This window comes from Micropterus dolomieu, linkage group LG22 (genome assembly GCF_021292245.1).
Source record: "Micropterus dolomieu isolate WLL.071019.BEF.003 ecotype Adirondacks linkage group LG22, ASM2129224v1, whole genome shotgun sequence".
NCBI classification, from domain to species: Eukaryota; Metazoa; Chordata; class Actinopteri; order Centrarchiformes; family Centrarchidae; genus Micropterus; species Micropterus dolomieu.
The window spans coordinates 29,886,724-29,905,054 of record NC_060171.1 but is presented as its reverse complement, the minus strand read 5'-3'; the positions used below and the strand labels follow the sequence as shown (position 1 = coordinate 29,905,054).

The window sequence follows — 18,331 nt, the reverse complement described above, 5'->3', positions numbered from 1 at the left end:
TTTGAGGGACTTGTACTTTATATATTAAGTATTTTCCTTTTATCCTACTTTACACTTCTGGTCCTCTACATTTCAAAGAAAATTATAGTTTTTACCACACAATACGTTATGACAGCTATAATTAGTTATAGCCATGCCATCAGCTTATACAATATGATGCAGTGTTATAGATCAAACAGTCTTTGCAACCTTTAAATGCTGGTTTGGGGTTAAAGCATCAGGAATAGTTTAACTACATTAAAACGTACAACACAATAACAATAACACAACAGTCTGAAATAATGAGTACTTTTACGTTTGATGCTTTAATTCAATATTGCTGATAATATTTACGTATTTTTACTTCAGTAAAATGTTGAATGTAGGACAATTACTTATAATATATTTTTTCACAGATCCTTTACTTAAGTAAAAGTAGAAATACTACAGTACTGGTACAGGTCAGGTCAGGTGAATGATCTGAGTACTTACTCCACTGCTATTGAAAAGCAGAGTTGATAAAATACTTTAAGGAACGTAACATGGGAAATACTGAGAGATAAACTAATTTGCATTACTGTAGATAGGGCTATCAGTATACAGTTGGAAAGTGTCATAATGGCAGATTGAATTAGTTACCCTGGTTATAGGTCCTGGGCATTATTATTGCATTATTATTATTATTTAGTGATAGACTAAATGCCAGATATTGGCCTGATTAAGATTAATGGGCCCGATATCTGGCATTTTGAGATAATTAGTTGATACCTGGCTCACAAGGCCCATAAATAAAGAGTGTGAGGGGACACACCTGCAGGCAGCCTTGTCAATGTGACAGTGTGAAACGATATTAGCGCTCTCCCTTGTGAGTTTCGGGAAGGTTAGTTATGAGCTCTAGATCTCCAAGTCACCATCTACATGTTAACACTGCCATCCTGACAACTGACGGCAAATCTAATTTAGAATCATTGCTGACTAGTGTTTAATATATAATGCAGAGAATATCCAACGTTTAACCTTCGTTGGATAACTATGACCTGGATGACTGAGAATCTTCATAGACAATGCAGAGAATAATGCAGTTGAACCTGTCTGTCTCTGTCTGTCTCTGTCCATGGCTCTGGATCACAGGCAGCTCTTGATGTATTAAGTCTATGCTATTACATCATTACTGTAACGCCCCTCGGAGGGGGCCGCTGATTGGTCAGCAGCACAGGAGCCCCCCACCCCCCCGAGAAAACAGTTTTCCTACAGCGGCTAACCTTATCATTTATTGAGGGTGTGCGCCGGCAAAGGCACTATTTGACCCGGTGAAAGTGACGCCATAGATTCAGGAGAAGCGGGTACTGGCTTTTGCGGTCACATTTTGCATGTCTGTAAAGCAGAGGTGTAACTTTAAGCCAAAGCCTGCCCCTTCCTCCGCTCCCAGGCAAACGGCAGGAAAGCAGAGACAGACAACAGCAGCCAGGAGAGTTTGTTTTGAACAAGGCTCGTAAGTTACTGAACTTTCGTGGAGTTAAAAAGACGAAGCTAAGAGGTAGCTTCAAATAAAACAGCGCGACGAAAGACGCTAAAGGACGGCGAGGCGCTTCTTGTAGCCGCTTGTGGTGACGCTGCTAGCGTTAGCTTGATCAATATGGTGACTTTCTCGTCCGTAATGAGACCCCTGGCTTCTCGGCTTCACCGACAGCTCGTCGGACACGCCAAGAGTCACCGGATAACGCCTGTCAGGAGATGCAACCTCACGGCGTGCTCAAGCAAATATGTGCTGTCGCAGAGTAAGTACTGGTGGTGAACGTGTGTTGCAGCTGTGCCGTGCACGCTGTTTACAGTTTCCCCTGCGTGTAACGTTAGACATAGCTGCTCATAATCATACAGCTTCAAAATGGATGTTTTCTAATCCCAAACATTACCGCAAACAATGGCTGTTTGTGTGTATGTGTGTGTCAGCATGGCAGCGGGTTGGTTTGTGGTCTCATTGTGGCTCAAATCCTTTGACCGTGGGTCACAGGCACCAGTTAATAATGGTCACTTTTGTTGTCAACTGAAAAACGTGCATTAAGCGCAGAGGAAAGCTCGGACTGGAGTTCTCCTCAACACTGGATTTGGATCAAGCACTGCTCTGTTGACTCAGCTGTGTTGAGACTGGCCTCTGGCTCCAGGTTTTCCTAACAAGATTTGAACCCCGATCACAGCGCCTCATGTAGGGGCCATTTGAAACCCTTTGACCTACATTTGGGCCTGTATGTTAAGTCACTACATATGTACAGTGTCAGGGATGTTGTTGTCAAATGCACACAGAAAACTAGTGTGCCATTAAAAAATAACGCCACACACATTATTTTGTGACTTTGTGTCCATCACATCTGCAGTGTGCACATCCTTTATAGAGGTTTGTTATTCACATGTCTCTGGCTGTAGCACCAAGGTAGATGATCGTTGAATTAAAATGGTGAATTAAACAGTGTAGTGATAAGATGCACCTGTGGCCATGATAAAAGCGTAGAATGCTACATGAAGAGGTTGTATTTCCTTAGCATGTTAGACCTCCACCTTGTACCCACAGAATATTCGGAACACCCAAGGTTGTCTGACGAGTCCCAGAAACATCCTCACTACGCCCAGAAACACAAGCCTTGTCTTGTTTGCCATCTCATGTCAACTACAACCACAGAGTCACCATGCAAGAGAGAAAAAAGAAGAAGCTTGGAAGTGGAAATAAGGGCCAGTGCAGCAGAGGTTTTATGTTCAACCATGATAATAAGCAAGAGTTGATATTTAACTTTAACAAGCTTGTTGAACTGGGCACTGTCTGTCCAAAGCTTTATGAAAGGGCTTTTGGTTTGGCTTTGAAGTGGTCCGCTAGAAATTGTTTCTTGTCAGTCCATTGGCCGGCACTTTGAGTGGTCCTGATGCTATTTTTCTTCAGAAAGACATTTCTGCTTTTCCCAATCCTCTGGTAAAGACACCTTACAGGAATGCAATGCAGTCATCATTTCAGCATGCAAGGGTTAGGCATTGAGAACTCTGTTCCTGGAGTTGAGCCTCTCAGGCACAACTTAAGAGAGGGGACAAATAAAAACTCCTTAAGTGGGTATCTTGCCTGAGAACTGGTACTGCTTAGAAGAGAATTCCCTTAAAGTGGTTTCCAAAGTTGGTACATTGAAGCCAAAAGATTTATTTCTGTTGTTCACAAAGAAATGCTGACTAATCTCAACCCTCAACACGGTGTGAGATGGTCAAAGGCAGTAAATTCAGACTGTAGTGAGAAAACAACTTTTGGACGCTAATTGTGCTGCACCTGCTATCGTGCCAAAACACACAAAGTTCATTATTTCAGCCATTGATGTAGGTTCATATATGCTGTGAGGGTAAGTGGGTGCCATGGGGGGAAAAAATCACTATAAAGGGTTGTTGTGGTTTAAATATGTTTGGAAAGCACATTGTGATTTATTTTCTCCAATCTTTTCTGTAGGATTGACATACTTTCTGTCGGTCATAAAAACATTGTGCTCACCAAGTTAATGGCTGAGATCCCAAAACTCTAAATATAGTCAATTTGGGGCAAGACAGTTAAGCGGTCTGATCAGAAAGGTACACTGTGAAATTATTACCCTAACTATTCGCTGTAAACATCCATCACAGTTTACAGACCAACTGCCTTGTTCAACTTTGACCTACTTGCCATAGTTGTGCGCGCACACTTTTCTTGCACAATGAGGGATTATTACCAACATTTCAGGAAAACAGATAAACTGATTTAGATTATCTGGCTAACTGTTGGCTTATTCTGACTGCTCGTGTTTCTTGCCCTGTCGGACTCAACAATCAAATGGTAAGTCCAGTGTAATCATGACCGATGGAAATAAGTTTTCAAAACAGAGAAATGAAGTCCAAGTTCTTATAAACTAGGTTTTAGCCTTTGAAGGGGTGTTTAAGCCAAAATACATATTTTACCTCCTACTCCTTGTGTCATCTAGTCCTGCACATAGTTTTGATCTTATCTTTCAAGGTTTTGAGATATCCACGTCTTTAGATAATCAACAGTGACACATCACTGTCAACAGTTTTATTAGGGTGTTTTTCTCCAGTTGTGGAAGATGTTGAGTAATCTTTTGAAGACCCATACTACTGCCTTTTGAATGTAGCGGTTTACAACAAATCATTTTCAACAATCAATTTCTATTGACTGATTTATCAAGGCGTACAGAAATGTTGTAGATTTTAGAAAGCATTCTTTCTGCCGTGATTTTCATTGGGCAGTATGACCAGTGCCATACTGTTTACACCAATATATTTATTATCTCCTTTCTCTATATCTCTGGGTGTATTACCTCATTGGGAGCAGTGTTGCAAATCAATGTACAGGACTACTACATCAAAATACCTGATATTTGTAGGGTATTTAAATTGCTAGATTTACCAAAAAGAGACATTTACTTCTGTTTATTTTATCTATAAACCGCTTCTCAGTAAATTTACCTAAAATGTATTATGATTACATGATATATATCAAATGGTTAATGGATTACATATACTATATAGTATGAAAATCAGCTTGCACAGTGAACATCTTGTGGTTTTATTGTTATGTTAATGTTGCATGGTAACTTTCTGAAGACTTTTCAAATAGGTCGTCCCTTCCACCTGCTCCCTGCAAATTTTAATATCGTATATAAATGAATGGAAACCGCTGGCTTCCTGAAAAATAGAAAAAGCACATTCATAAATTCAAAACACTGCAGCCTACTGGCATTTTAGCCTGAGAAATGAGTGAACAGTTAGGAGTTCAGTGTTTGCTCCAGGGCACCTCTGCAGGACAAATGTTTGTTGCTGGATTTAAATCTTTGTTGCGTTTAAGGAGGTCACTATATCCACACTAGGCAGTTCATTTGTGGCTTTTATGAAGAAGACTCAGCTCGCAGCCTCTTTTATGCACACGCGCCATTTTCTGATTCAAGGAATCTGGCCAGAGTGTTTCAGGAGCTCTACATTGTGGCAGTGACACACAACCTCACAGCTGACAGTTACACAGTGAATGAGTACGAATGGCTTTGCAAGCAGTTATTGTGTGTCCGTGCAATAACACAGTCAGGCGGCCAACTCCCCCAGGAGGAGCTGCTGAAATCCGATGAAGATGAGGGTCATCTCCCAGTCAGACCTGTTCAGCTTGGCTCTCAGTGGAAACCTTAAGCCCTGTGCTGGATAAATGGAGAGGAAAACATTTGACTGAATAGTTCTGTAGATCTTGGTCAGAAGAGGGAGGGATTTTATTGTGCGAATGTTGTTGGTTTTCTGGGTGGATTTCAAGAGTAAAGGAAAATTAGAAGGAGGGAGGTAGGGAAAGTGAGCGGCGTTTCGGTTAATTAGAAGTCAGGTCGGTAGACCCGATGTTGGCTGGAGCTGGTGGTTTGACCGGCCAGAGGTCCTGGCCTGATTTCCCTACTGTGGGGGGGAGCTGGGGGCGTGCCAGGACATTCCGCGTGTCACTTTCTGTACAGCCAGCCCACTTCTCTTATTTTGTAATTTCCTTTTAGGAAAAAAAGTAAGAGGTCTAGAAGGGAAGCACTATTGCTCTTGCTCCTTTTTCATTCAGTCCCTTCAAGGAAGAAGAAGAAGGACAGTGTGTGTGTGTGTGTGTGTGTTTGACTTATTTTTTTTATGAGGCAACGTTGATGAAGTGAAGAGAAATTCATTCATTTTCATTCTTTGTTTTAAAATGGACTGTCTGTCCACAAAAATGCAGGAAGCAGCAGAGTACAACATGAAAAGTAGGTGTTGGCATTTTTGTTTTAAATTTTTTATTTTTGCTTTGCATTGGCAGAAGACGCTGTAAGTTCTATCTGTTTTTACATTTTAAACATCTCTGGCTCTTTACTCTTTGATTTCCTTCCTCCCCTCCTCCTGCTCTTCCTCCCTCCCGCCCTCCTCTCCTCCAGTGCATCCCATGTGGCAGGAACCCCTCGCGGTACCAGGAGGCAATCGTCAGTCTCCCATCGACATCGTTGTGCGAAAGAGCGTCTTCGATTCGGAGCTGAAGCCTCTGGTCACCAATTACGACCCAAGGACCTGCCAACAAATCTGGAACAACGGTTACTCCTTTCTGGTTGAGTATGATGACACTACAGACAAGTCCAGTAAGTTCTCTTTTGTATCTTCCTCATTATGAACTGCTGGTTTGGGAGCAAGTCAGTACTTTCCCTTTAAATCTGAAAGGAATTAAAGGAAATCTCAACAAGGGGAATGCATGTTTTGATCTACACAAGAGGATTATCTCCTTCTTCACCCCCACCCTCGTTAAAGAAACATCCAGCAATCAATGCTACACTAAGTGTCACGTAGATCTGGTGACTGTCATGTGACTTGCATGTCTGTCCTGATCTCAACAACTACTATAAAGTCTATTGAAGGAGTTGGTCATTTTGGTATAATTACTGGGCTACACCAAAACACTGTACATAACTAAACAAAACCATCAATTAAACTTTATTTTGGTAAAATTACAAATAGTTTAAAGCTGTAAAAGTAACCACTTCATAGGTGTGTCACATGCACTCAGTCTTTGTATTATGAGCTCAGTCTGGTACAGAGAGAACAAAAAGAGGTTTATGACAGTGAAATGTTGAGAGCAGTATTTTATTACAAGGAAACAATGGACTGATCTACACATGACTGCACGTAATATAACGGATACAGTCTTAAAACGCATGTTTTTGACTACAACAACATGCAGTATCTCTGCCTTATCTGTTGGTATCTTACTGGTGTTGATAAACAGTTTACAGGTGTAATAAAACGTAATTTTCTCTCACTATAATGTGTCTCTGATGTGTCTAGGTCAGTGTTACTGTCTGACCAACCTGTTACCCAGCAGAGGTCCTGTGTGGGATCATCTTCCTCTTTTACATATATATTTTTTTTTTAAATGATTTTTAAATCTGTACGAGTCAAAGTATGATGCATGGATCTACATGTGCTTTTACTTTGTGCTGCAGCGCTGAAAGGGGGCCCCCTGCAAGACAAATACAGGCTGTGCCAATTCCATTTCCACTGGGGTGAGAACAATGCCTGGGGGTCAGAGCACACCGTGGACAAGAGGCTGTTCCCTGCAGAGGTACTGTGTCTGTGCTATAACATTCAGTCAGATCATCAGAACATGAAACTTAAATCATTCCTGCTGGGACATCTGGGATGCTGCATATTTTTTTCTGCAGTGTTTACTAGTAAACACTGCAGAAAAAACTAGGAAACAAATCTAAAATGTCAGTGTCCTCCTCCAAATGTCCTCCTCCCTCTGCTCAGCCACAAATAATTGTGTGGGTGTGCAAAGATCTATCAGCCAATTGCACATAAATTAGTGTAAATGTTCGCCAACAAGTAATAAGAAATTGTAGTACAGAAATCCCAAATTAGGTTTGGAGTTATTTAAAAACCAGAGAGCATTGACAAGTTGATTTATTTTTTTAAACTATGTAATGTCTTGCACAGAATGTATCTGGGTCACACTTTAAACTAAAAACAAACAAATCTAAAGGATCTGTATCAAGATTGCTTCAATGTTATGTGTTTGTTTAAAAAAAATTACTATTCGATATATCGTTATCAAAACTCTCAAATATTGATACTAGAATCGGCCTAAAAAAATCCATTATCTATCGGGCTGCTGGCTGTCGCTATTATGTCACAGTTTACGGGACTGTCGTGACTCAAGACTGCAAATGCAGCCAGCTCTTATCTATTTTACTTTTATCACTGAAACTAACCTTTTTGTGCATGTTGTAAAATAGGACTGAACAATTAATTGCAATTGCGATATTATCGCAATGTGATAAAAATAGATTTTTTCATTCGCAAAGGCTGCGATTACGCTCTGGTCACATGACACCCAAGAGTAAAGCAATCTGCAGACAAAGCATCAACTTTGCACGTTATGCTTGACAGAAGCTGACACTATAGAAACTTCAGTGTCACACAGGGAGTGAAAGTAGCACCCGCGGGTAACTTGGTGGTGGGTGAAATTGTCGGGCCATCTGCCGCTTTGACGGACAGGAAAAATGCACAACAGAAACACACGTGCAGTAAGGTAAGCGTATTGTGGCAAACGGCGTCTGTGTCACACACACACGCAGCCACCAGTCAACTCTGTGAAACGGTGTTTCAAACCAAACTCACAAGTCCGAAATAGGCCCAGTCTGTCCCGAGTTACAGCCTGGTTACTGCCAGTGTTCTGTCGATTTATGCCACATATCGAGATGCTACTTAGCGGTTCTGAGCATGTGTATGACCCACGCCCATAAATCTGTGCAACCTTGCTGTTGGCCATGCCGTCGAGACAGCTGATCGTCAGCAATATCAAAAAATAAAATCATTATTTATAATAATTTTATTTATATATAATCAGAATACACTACCCCTGATATTTTAAATAAAATTGGAATAATATAGTATTTCAACATGCTCCCTATCTTTATGTGATTGTGTCATGCTCTGTGCTACATAGGAACAACATTGTGCTAAGCAGTGTCTTTGAAGCCACAGTAGGTACAGGACTAGACTAACGCATTACCAGTAACAGCAGAATCCTGTCATCTTTAGCTTTGTTGTACACACCCTCTGTTTCCACTGCTGGATTAATGGAGCATGTTAAGAACAGGGGCACTGCAGTCACGTGTGTGTGTGTGTGTGTGTTGTCATCATGTGACCATGACACTGAATGGAAAAAGTCAGCTATGTGTACTGCTCAAGAAAACAGGTAACGAAAAGTTAGAGAGACTAAATATATAGTTTGTCCTGTGGTTACTTTTCACATGGCCAAATAGTCTTTAAAGGGTTAAAAGAAGAAAAGAGAATGGAAGAAAACAAATCTAACACTGCACTGTTTCAACTGTGTAAATGTTGCATTACTTTGCAAACCCATTTCTTTTCTATTTATGTGTCTCTCCTGGAGTGCCTGGAAAAATACTAGATTTGTATCAAGCTTTATCAGGCTTATCATGTCTATATGAGAACTTTTCCCTCCTCTGGTATAGCTGGTACCAGGCACGATTCTTTAATCCAGCTGTTTCTCCATTTCTCTTTACATCAATAAAACCAAATTTAAACATAGGCATTGTATTTGTCCCTGAGCGGTTAGGATTTAAAACTGGTACTTTTTGGTACACGTTTGACCACAGTACATTTTCATGTTGTCCATTAACTTTAGCACACTTATGTAACAACAGGTTCCACTGTGTGTGTGTGTGTGTGTGTGTGTGTGTCCTTGTTGGTGTTGTTTGGCAAAATGTCCATGGCATTGTTATCATCACTCAGTTGGCTGTATTTGTGTCGAGTTACAGTCCTGACTTTGCAACAAATGATTATAGCTGTTGTTAAATCCACTAACCTAAATGAATTGTCCATACCCAATTGTAGAAAATGACTTGAATGTATTTATTCAGTTGTTTTTTTTCCAGCCACAGTTTATTTTCACTGGTAGTTTGAATATGCACAAAAACATCTGCTTCTCATTTACACATGCACCCAGACTGCAGTCAGATTTCTCCATGCAAAGCTCTACAACTAATATTGTTTTTTTTTTGTTTTTTTTTTTATCCACATCAATAACAGAGTTTGTACTGCCATTGCCTGTTTTCTGTGTCTATTATATCTGCTGAATCTCTTTCTTAGTTTAAAAAAGGCTCAAGTGAAAAATACTTAAATAAATGTTTAAGTAAATGAACATAGTGACATTGGCGCGTTAAAGGATACATTTCTTGTTTACAGACTCATGGTGGGTGTGTGTGTGTGTGTGTGTGTGTGTGTGTGTGTGTGTGTGTGTGTGTGTGTGTGTGTGTTCTCAGCTCCACTTGGTCCACTGGAACTCTGACAAGTACAGTTTGTTCGAGGAGGCAGTGATGGAGGACAACGGACTTGCTGTTATTGGAGTCTTTCTTAAGGTACATCACATATGTGAACCAAAAAAACGCTGACTGAACACATGTTTCAGTCCAGTTGATGCACAGTGACACTGCACACATGCACATTCTGCAGTTCGTTGATGACCTGTTTGTGTGAGGGAACGTACACCACCTGGTATGTGTGTTGCATATTCTGCTTTATGTCTAATCCTCTTGCAGGTGGGAAAGAGACACGAGGGGCTGCAGAAACTGGTTGATGCTCTGCCTGCTATCAGACACAAGGTTAGTGTACACACACACACACACACACACACACGACATTTCACTGCTGATCTCTAAATTGTAATTCAGTGTAGTGACCAAAAGTTTTTTTTAAGTCAATTTAAAATCTGGGTATGAATTGTAGCAGCTCTGGAGTAGATGGTAGATAGTGACGCTCTCTAGTGGTTCAGTAGAGACCCTACAGGACAGGTCAGACAGGCCTCTCTCAGAGAACTCTTAATCTAAATGTACTGAGTACCTTTTTCACCAAGTAGCTCCAGGAACTAAACTCAGGAACCAGATCTGGGACTAAAACTCATCAGCCACAATAAAACAAATTAGATCAACCACAGATTAAAACACATCTATGTTTAAAATGTCCTTTTTGCATGCAGTGAGTTAAGCACACAGTCCCCTGAAGTACTGAGAAGTAAAGTGCTAAAGATCTATTACATACATTATTGTATGTAATTACTTTGCTACTGTTTTTACACATCTTAATGCTAAAACAATGTGCTTCCTAGTAGTTACTAGTCGACTTTATTTACAGGTAGTCTTTAATGGGGGGAAAAAAGCTTTTCTGAACATATGTTTATATTGGTGGTGATAGCTGACGGGAGGTCACCGTTGTGAAAAACTCACTGTGTAATACTTATTTGACATCTTCGATATTAGAAAACGATGGTTGCAGTACTTGGAAAATAGTTTCAGTCTTCTGTCATTATATCAGTCTGTGGTGTCATGCTATGGAAGTATTTATTAAATTTCTGTGTGTGTCTGTAGGGCAGTGTAGTGGAGTTTAACAGGTTTGACCCTGCCTGTCTGTTACCCACCAACACTGATGAGTACTGGACGTACCACGGCTCTCTGACTACACCTCCTCTGACAGAGGCCGTCTCCTGGATAATTATGAAGCAGCACATAGAAGTCAGCCATGACCAGGTATGTGTGTGTGCTTACCGACAATAAATGTGTAAGTACATTGGACTTGCGTGCAGATGGCCAGTAGGGCTGGCCACAAATGTCATTTTTTTTTTGAGCTTCGAAGCTTTAATAGTAATTAAAAGCGAATAATCGAAGCTTCCCGGTCAGCTGTCCCATTATTCCGATTGTTTAAACGTGTGTTGATAAGCAGGCTGTTATTTCACGTGCTACAGCTATGTAGTTATTTCATAGATAGACGCAGAACAGCAGAAGAAGGATAAATGCCCAAGAAGTTCTGCCAATTGAGGGAGGATCGCATGGGGGGAGATGGGCTAAAGGTGGGCATGGGTGCGTAAGTCTATCTGTGTGAGAGAGAGAAATATAGAGAGAGCGCTCCGTTTATTTATTCTCATAGCGTAGGCTAACTAAGTGATTATTACCAAAATGTAGTTTTTAACATTGTTATGGCAAGGCTAGCACACTCAAGAACAAGACTAAGAAAGGGGGGGGGGGTTAAAGGGATCGGATATTGAGCAGCACTCAGCGAGGCAGAGGGAAAATAGATGCATGCCAAACCGGGTTGGTTGCTGCTGTACAGAGCAGGGGGGACCGTAGCTGAGAGTCCAGAGTGAGAGTCTGATCCGAGCAGGTCCAGAGCAGAATCCGGGAATAGTTTAGCAGGGCGGGGGTCCAGAGAACGGGATGAGCGCCATTTCCGGTAGCGGAACAAAACAACACGTTATTATCCATAACTCACTTTTAACTTTTATTGTAGTGACTAAATGCCCTTCTTCTACAATCGGCCTAATATAATTATTTAAATGTGTTCATTATGTTGGTGTGTGTTTGTTTCCAGCCAACAGCTGATTCATTTTAAAACTTAGGAAATTTGACTGTTTTGATCTGTAATGAAATTATGCAATTGTAAAATTCCATAACTACCACACTACTGCTGTCAGTAGTTACGTTCACTACTGTGGCTGAGGTCATGCATGTGAAAAAAATACTCAATATTTGAATCTCAAAATTGAAAATCAAATGTGTACCGGAATATTCGGGTCCAGCCCTAGTGGCCAGAAACATGACTCTAAATTAACGTTCCCTAATATTTCCCGCTGCTGAATGTGTAAATAGGCAACATTCACCATAACAAATTTTGATGGTTATATCAGATGTTGTTCTGTTGCCCCTAAGTAACCACAAAAGAAAAAAATCAGGGAATGCTGCTTTCCGCTGAGCTGAACTCCAGACCAACCATTAGAGGGCTCCTGTTGTCCTTTATTGTAAAACTCAGATCTTTCTGTAGCCTTTCTTTTAGTAGCTATTGTACTTTTAAAGTGACATTAAAAACTGGTTCTAGAAGCTAAAGTGAGATCCACTTCAGTAGCACGACCACATTGCAGCAGTCCTAATCATGTTGAGGCAGGAACAAGTTTTTCAGCATTAAGCTGAGCATAACAGCAGGTTTTGCCTCAAGACACGCAACCTATTAGTATTACACAGAGGGTAGAAGTGAATCCGCTTGTGAACATATTGTCTTAGCCTGTTTAAGATTCTTCATCCCCTTTCCTGACAGTTTCTTTTGCCCCCTTTAGCTGGCGGTCTTCCGGAGCCTTCTTTTCACCTCAGCCGAGGAGGACGTACAGAAGAGTATGGTGAACAACTTCCGTGTGCAGCAGCCTCACTGTGGTCGCACCGTCCGCTCTTCCTTCTCTCCTTTCCTACAGGAGGCGCCGTCAGCAGAAGGCGATAAGCACACCTACTGATGCTGCTGGACCCAGTACACACATCCTCGCACACAGTGACCGTACCAATCTACATTTACTCTGTGATCAACTGTCTGAACTTTTTTTTTTTTTTTTTTTACTCAATTTGACTCAGAACGTTAAAATTTTCCTTAGAAGAACTTATACTTGGAGGATGTGGGTATACTTCTGTGTCTGGGTAGAGATTTTTATTTTCCTTTAGATATTTCAGATTTTGGTTTGACTGTTGCAGACCAATAACCAATAAGGGATGGTTGCTGTGGGCAAAATCTGTAGTTTTACTGCTTTTAATAACATGAGTCATATTTATTATACGTTTAACATTCATTCAGTTAAGGTACATGAGTGCTACACTGAGCTTCATGTAAAAACCCAACAGCACTGTGTGCTGACCACAGTCTGTTTGACAGTCTGACTTTTATCCATATAAGGCAATCACCTTGGGAGTGTGTCTCTTGAGCAGAATACATTATATATCCAATTTAATCAAATGTTTTGTACCACAGTCTCACTTTAAAGTAGCTTGTTGGTTTTATCATTAATAATAATGAATAGAATAAATGTTTTCTTAATCTGTTACAAAGAAATTATACTGTATACAGTACATCTGACATTCAGAAAGATTTGTTTTATAGTATGTGACATTTAAATACCCAACACATACATGAGAGTTTTAAATGAACTTTAATGAGCCTTGGTTCTTCTAAGCAGAACTATTAAATGTTACTAATAGGTACAAAAATGCCAGGTTACTGTAGCACATGCCTTTAAGAGTATTCTGATTGAAATAAGCAGTTGTCTTCCATCACTTCTTTTTAGTTGTTTTCAAGTACCATAACCGCAGTGCCTTAAATGTTCTCTGTGTGAATCACTGTTCTGTTGGCAGAGGTTCCCCAACACATCTTTGAGCATAAACAGTATTTCACTTCCACAGCTGTTCCATTATGCTATCGTTCCGGTACAGGGCTTAGTGTTTGCTCACAGTAACAGTCAAGGCTCAGGTGAATTTTGCTATATAATCCTCATTTATGTTTTTAGAATTAAAGTAAATGGATCAACTCCCACAGTATATCGCTGTGCTTCAGGAGTAAGTACAGGAACATAGCAGAGGAGTTGATGTTTAAGCCTGGAAATGACTCTCAGATTGACAGATTTATTTATATCTGTTGTCTTTGTTGATTTGTCTGGTTTAGTTAGTTTTGTGTTGTCTCACATTTGTCTTGACATTTGTGTGACTGAAGGCTTAGATTAAACAAATTGGTTGATCAGTTTTGGGCTGAGAAAGGGTTTGAAGAGTTACAAATATTGTCGAATGAATGCAAAATATCTGTGCTGGTCTAAACTACTTCTTTATTTTACATTTTTAAAATAAAGTCAAAAGGCACAAAGGATACTACCATGAATAGCTGTGATAAATGCATAAATTATTGTAGAGGAGACTTTCTGAGGGAGTTGGATAGACGGGTGACACAGTAGGACCAACAGCCTCGTGTATCACCCCACCTGTTTAGTAGTGTCTTAACAGATATGTTAATACGGTATTGGCTTTTATTTAAAAAAAAAAAAGCCAGATTCAGGGCTTTGGACTAGCTTTTGTAACTCAATGCAGTTTGTCATTCAGGATTTCCTTCAGTGGTCTTTCTGGGGGGGAAAAAACAAGGCATGCAAAGACAGAAAATGCAGCAAAGCAAAACCAGAAACTTTATTGCTATCGTCAAAGCCACCAGACTCCATTGATTAAAAACAGTAATTTTACCTCGCAAAACACACAGGAGTTGCTGGTCTACTGCTGCCTCGGTTGGTTTGTTTGTTTGCATTATTGTGTGACTTTGGTGTTTTTAAAGGGTTAAAAAGTCACACAATAACACAAACTAACCAATCAAGGCAGACCAAAGAGGCTATTTTTGTCAATGCAGTCTGGTGGCTTTTACGAGAGCGATATAGCAACAAAAAGGGTCCCGCTCTTTAAACAAAGGTCTGTCTCTGTAGGGATCCTTTCTATAATGTTGTCAGACACTCATAATAACAATCTGAGCCTGTCAGTGGCAAAAACAAGCACTTTAGTGGACGTTCTGTAACGGGGCACAGTTGCCCACAAGGATTATGTTGCAGCCCTTCCTCGCTGCTGCCGACTGCAGAACACTCACTCAATACTGGAACAGTTTCAAATAATGCTGTCCCAGTTAGTCTCACAGACACAAACATGAGGGGAAAAGAGAATCCAGGTTGAAAAATACCGAAGTTACCCTTTAAAGTACACTTGATGTTCATAATCCAGAACTTATCCAAGCTCTACACTAAGGTATATGAAGCACTCCTACGTGTTGTTTTTCCCCCACTTAATCCAACAACGCTGCAGGCACAGTGCAGATGAGGATTTTGCATCACCTAAAGAAGTCTGGCTTTTGCTTTGGCTCATGTCCAGCAGTTGTGATGGGGTGGGTGGATGTAACTATGCAGTACTGTCAGAAAGAGAGAGGTTAGAGGAAAACACAGGGAAAAGAGAGAAGAGATGGGAATGAAAGTTCAGACAACATGAAATGATCTGCCAAGTTTCTCAGACATGTCTGATTGCACATACTTTAAGACAAGAATCTATAATTACACTGCAAACCAGAAGCACATCAGAGGAAGCGTGTCTGGCCACGTCTAACATTATCCGTACATGAATGTGTCCATTGACATACAGTTGAGTTGAGGCAGGGGTGAGAGGTCACGGTTGTCTATATAATCCCTGAGTAACAATGCGACTGTCCAAACTGGCCTTTCCTCCCCTCCTGCACCGCCACTCCCATCAGGCATACACGCCCTGCTCCATCTCCCCAGTAGGTCCTCCACTGGCTCACCAGTTGAGGCCAAGCATGATATCACATATTGAATACACTAATTCATTATGATGCTATGTGATGTGCACTGAGTGACGTTAATTCATTGTGATGGCTGCTGATTCGCTAAATAAATTCCGAAGAGGCCGCAGGGGTTAGATGGCAGTAGTTGTTTTTCAAAGCAGAAATGAGATCAGAGTGTACTTGGTGTGGCGTTTGATGATGTGCAGCAGAAACACATTTGGGAATGTTATTTTTCTTTACAAATAATGCAATAAGGAATCTACTTTCAATGCATTATACTAACATGGAGACAAGGGACCCAGTACTGCCTTCATCTTATACAGCTATGTTTTATTACCATGTTTAAGTTATGCACCAAGATCTGCCTTCATGTTTCATGGCATTTTACTCATGTCAAGTTACTTTTTTTTTTTTAATGCTCTTTTATGCCTTATTTTTTAAACAAAGTCTGTGGAAAATGTTGTCTAAATGGCCTTTTCTGTCAAAGCTAGAGTTGGTGATCTGGCATCAGAAGCCAATTTAAGATGACTTTGTTCAGAGATGGTTAAAATGTAAGATGTGGTGTCTTTCGAAGCTTAAAATCTCCCTTTTCTAGCATCTTGTCCTCACTTTTCTCCCTGTCTGCCTTTGTAAACATAGAAGTATTACAGAATGCTGTCATCATGCTGTGTTTGAGTCTCTTGGTATATCTTTCCTTGCCTCCTGTAGCTCAGTGTGATGTTTTAGCAGGTGTATGTGATGTATGCAGTACATATTTTAGCTGTTTTATTTTTCCAGTGGGCAGCCGACATTCCTGCCCTGCGGGGCTTCGCTAGGCCCCTCTCCCCTCCCAGTATGCTGTGCTCCACCTGGATGACTCCTTATAGTCCCCCTTCCAGCTGTGAGACCCCTGTAGAAAACCATGTTGTCACATGATTAAGATGTAAAGATGATTTAAAGAAACTGACACATTAATAGATGTATAACAATAAAATCATGTGTGATGTAAAAAATTATGTCTATCACTGTGCGTTTTTTGTATTTGTGTCCCCATGACAGAAGTAGAGAAGAGGTGGTGAGTGTTTCGCTTTTTGTGTGACTGATTTTCATGACATCTGTTTAAACTTGCAGCCAAATCTGAAACGGGAGAAAACACCAAGCTGATGTCTGAAACCTTTAAAGGTGCTGCTATGTCAACTGCCTTTTTAAGAAACGTATACATCCACATTGTTCCTCCCGCAGGCCCACCTGGTCCAACGCCTCTCTAAGCACAAAGCAGAGCAGGAACAAGTTGGAAAATAAAAACTGTTGGCCACTGCCTCGCTTTCTCAACCCCCACCCCATCTCCTACGATACCTTTGAAGCCTCCCTGACAGAGAGAGGGGATGTTTGGTGGCCCCCAACCAGACGCCTGGAGGTCCTGAGGGTGGGTTGTTTACACTCTTTTATACGCTGTTACCACTGCCGGGTGTGATTTGGGTCGCCGCCTGATTCAAACTAAAGAAGTGGTGATTGAAGCTTACCTCTGGGGTGTTTATTGTGCTTGGCTGCAGGGGAGAGGGGCCTGTGTCTACAGGGACACACCGGCCAGTCTCTGCTGGGCTTCCCCTGATTGTATGACTGGACAGACTGACTGGAGACCCCAAAGCTTTGAACTGTACAGCGTGTGTGATTCTAAGCATGCACTTGTGTCTTTGTAGTAGGTAAATGAGAAAACATTTTCTAACCACTGAACGCCCTGAGAGAAAACTGAACATGTTGCTGAACTGGTAATATCAGAAAAGTCCTCTTTTCATAAAATGCTTAAACGTTCTGAAATTGGTTTCTTAGTATTGGAACAAAATCACTTCTTTGGCAACACAATTTCCGTTTCTATGTATTTCTTGTTGTCAACACATCCCACAGTCTGTTTCAGAACACTTTCTGACAGCCCCAAGCCTGTTGGTTCTTACTCAAGACATAAATCTTTAAAAGGCCACAAACATAGTTTATTTAAAAAAGGCTTAATAATGTCCTTAATCAGCTGGGTACTGACGTTTACAGAAAACGTTACTTTTATGTACTTTTTGTTGGGGACTATTTTTAGCTGCGGATTAATACACATTTGGTGCTCTAGGGAGTGTTTACAGTAGCAGGATATGATTGAGACAAAATAAATTACAGTAAGTGGGTGTTCATGGTAATGAAGGAACAGGGTTACATTTTTAGCCACGTTAGTGTCGGTCATGGATCGCTGTGAAATTAAGTACCCGCTATGCGTGGTCTTACTTGCCTTAGCTTTTCATCCAGTGGCATCATCAGGTCAGAATCCTAAGTTGTCCAATATTTTGGTTTACGAACAAGTACCTGCACAACTATTGGCATTCCCATCAGCCTGAGCTGTACTTTGTATTTTTGTGCTAATTAGCTAATGTTAGGATGCTAACATGCTAAACTGAAACGATTAACGATGGAAAAAATGCAGTAACGCCACTAACAGTGCCCCAGTTACTGAACGAGTAAAAGACTGCACACAGGCTCCATAATTTAAAATAAACCTTGATGGCTGACTATCAAAACAGTTAACAGGTCTAACTGTATTTCAAGTGTACGTGTCTTCTAAGAAATGTACGTCCATTGTATTTTAGTCTGCACCATAGTGACCTTGTTCCCTGGCCATCAATGCAGCCAAGATGAA

The 18,331-nt window shown here is 40.8% G+C and overlaps 1 protein-coding gene across 2 annotated transcripts; it reads left to right on the top strand.

Moving 5' to 3' along the window:
• The first annotated feature begins 1,250 nt into the window (after positions 1–1,250).
• On the top strand, positions 1,251–16,670 carry ca5a (carbonic anhydrase Va). 2 transcript variants are annotated; one of them, XM_046036591.1, is made up of 7 exons: positions 1,251–1,757; positions 5,919–6,116; positions 6,975–7,093; positions 9,819–9,914; positions 10,095–10,157; positions 10,920–11,078; positions 12,656–16,670. In XM_046036591.1, the coding sequence occupies exons 1-7, from the start codon at positions 1,616–1,618 to the stop codon at positions 12,824–12,826; spliced, it is 948 nt and encodes a 315-aa protein (XP_045892547.1). In that variant the 5' UTR covers positions 1,251–1,615; the 3' UTR covers positions 12,827–16,670. The 2 variants fall into 2 exon arrangements, with proteins under 2 accessions (XP_045892547.1, XP_045892548.1); XM_046036592.1 differs by lacking the exon at positions 1,251–1,757 and adding an exon at positions 5,074–5,750.
• Positions 16,671–18,331: the final 1,661 nt, after the last annotated feature.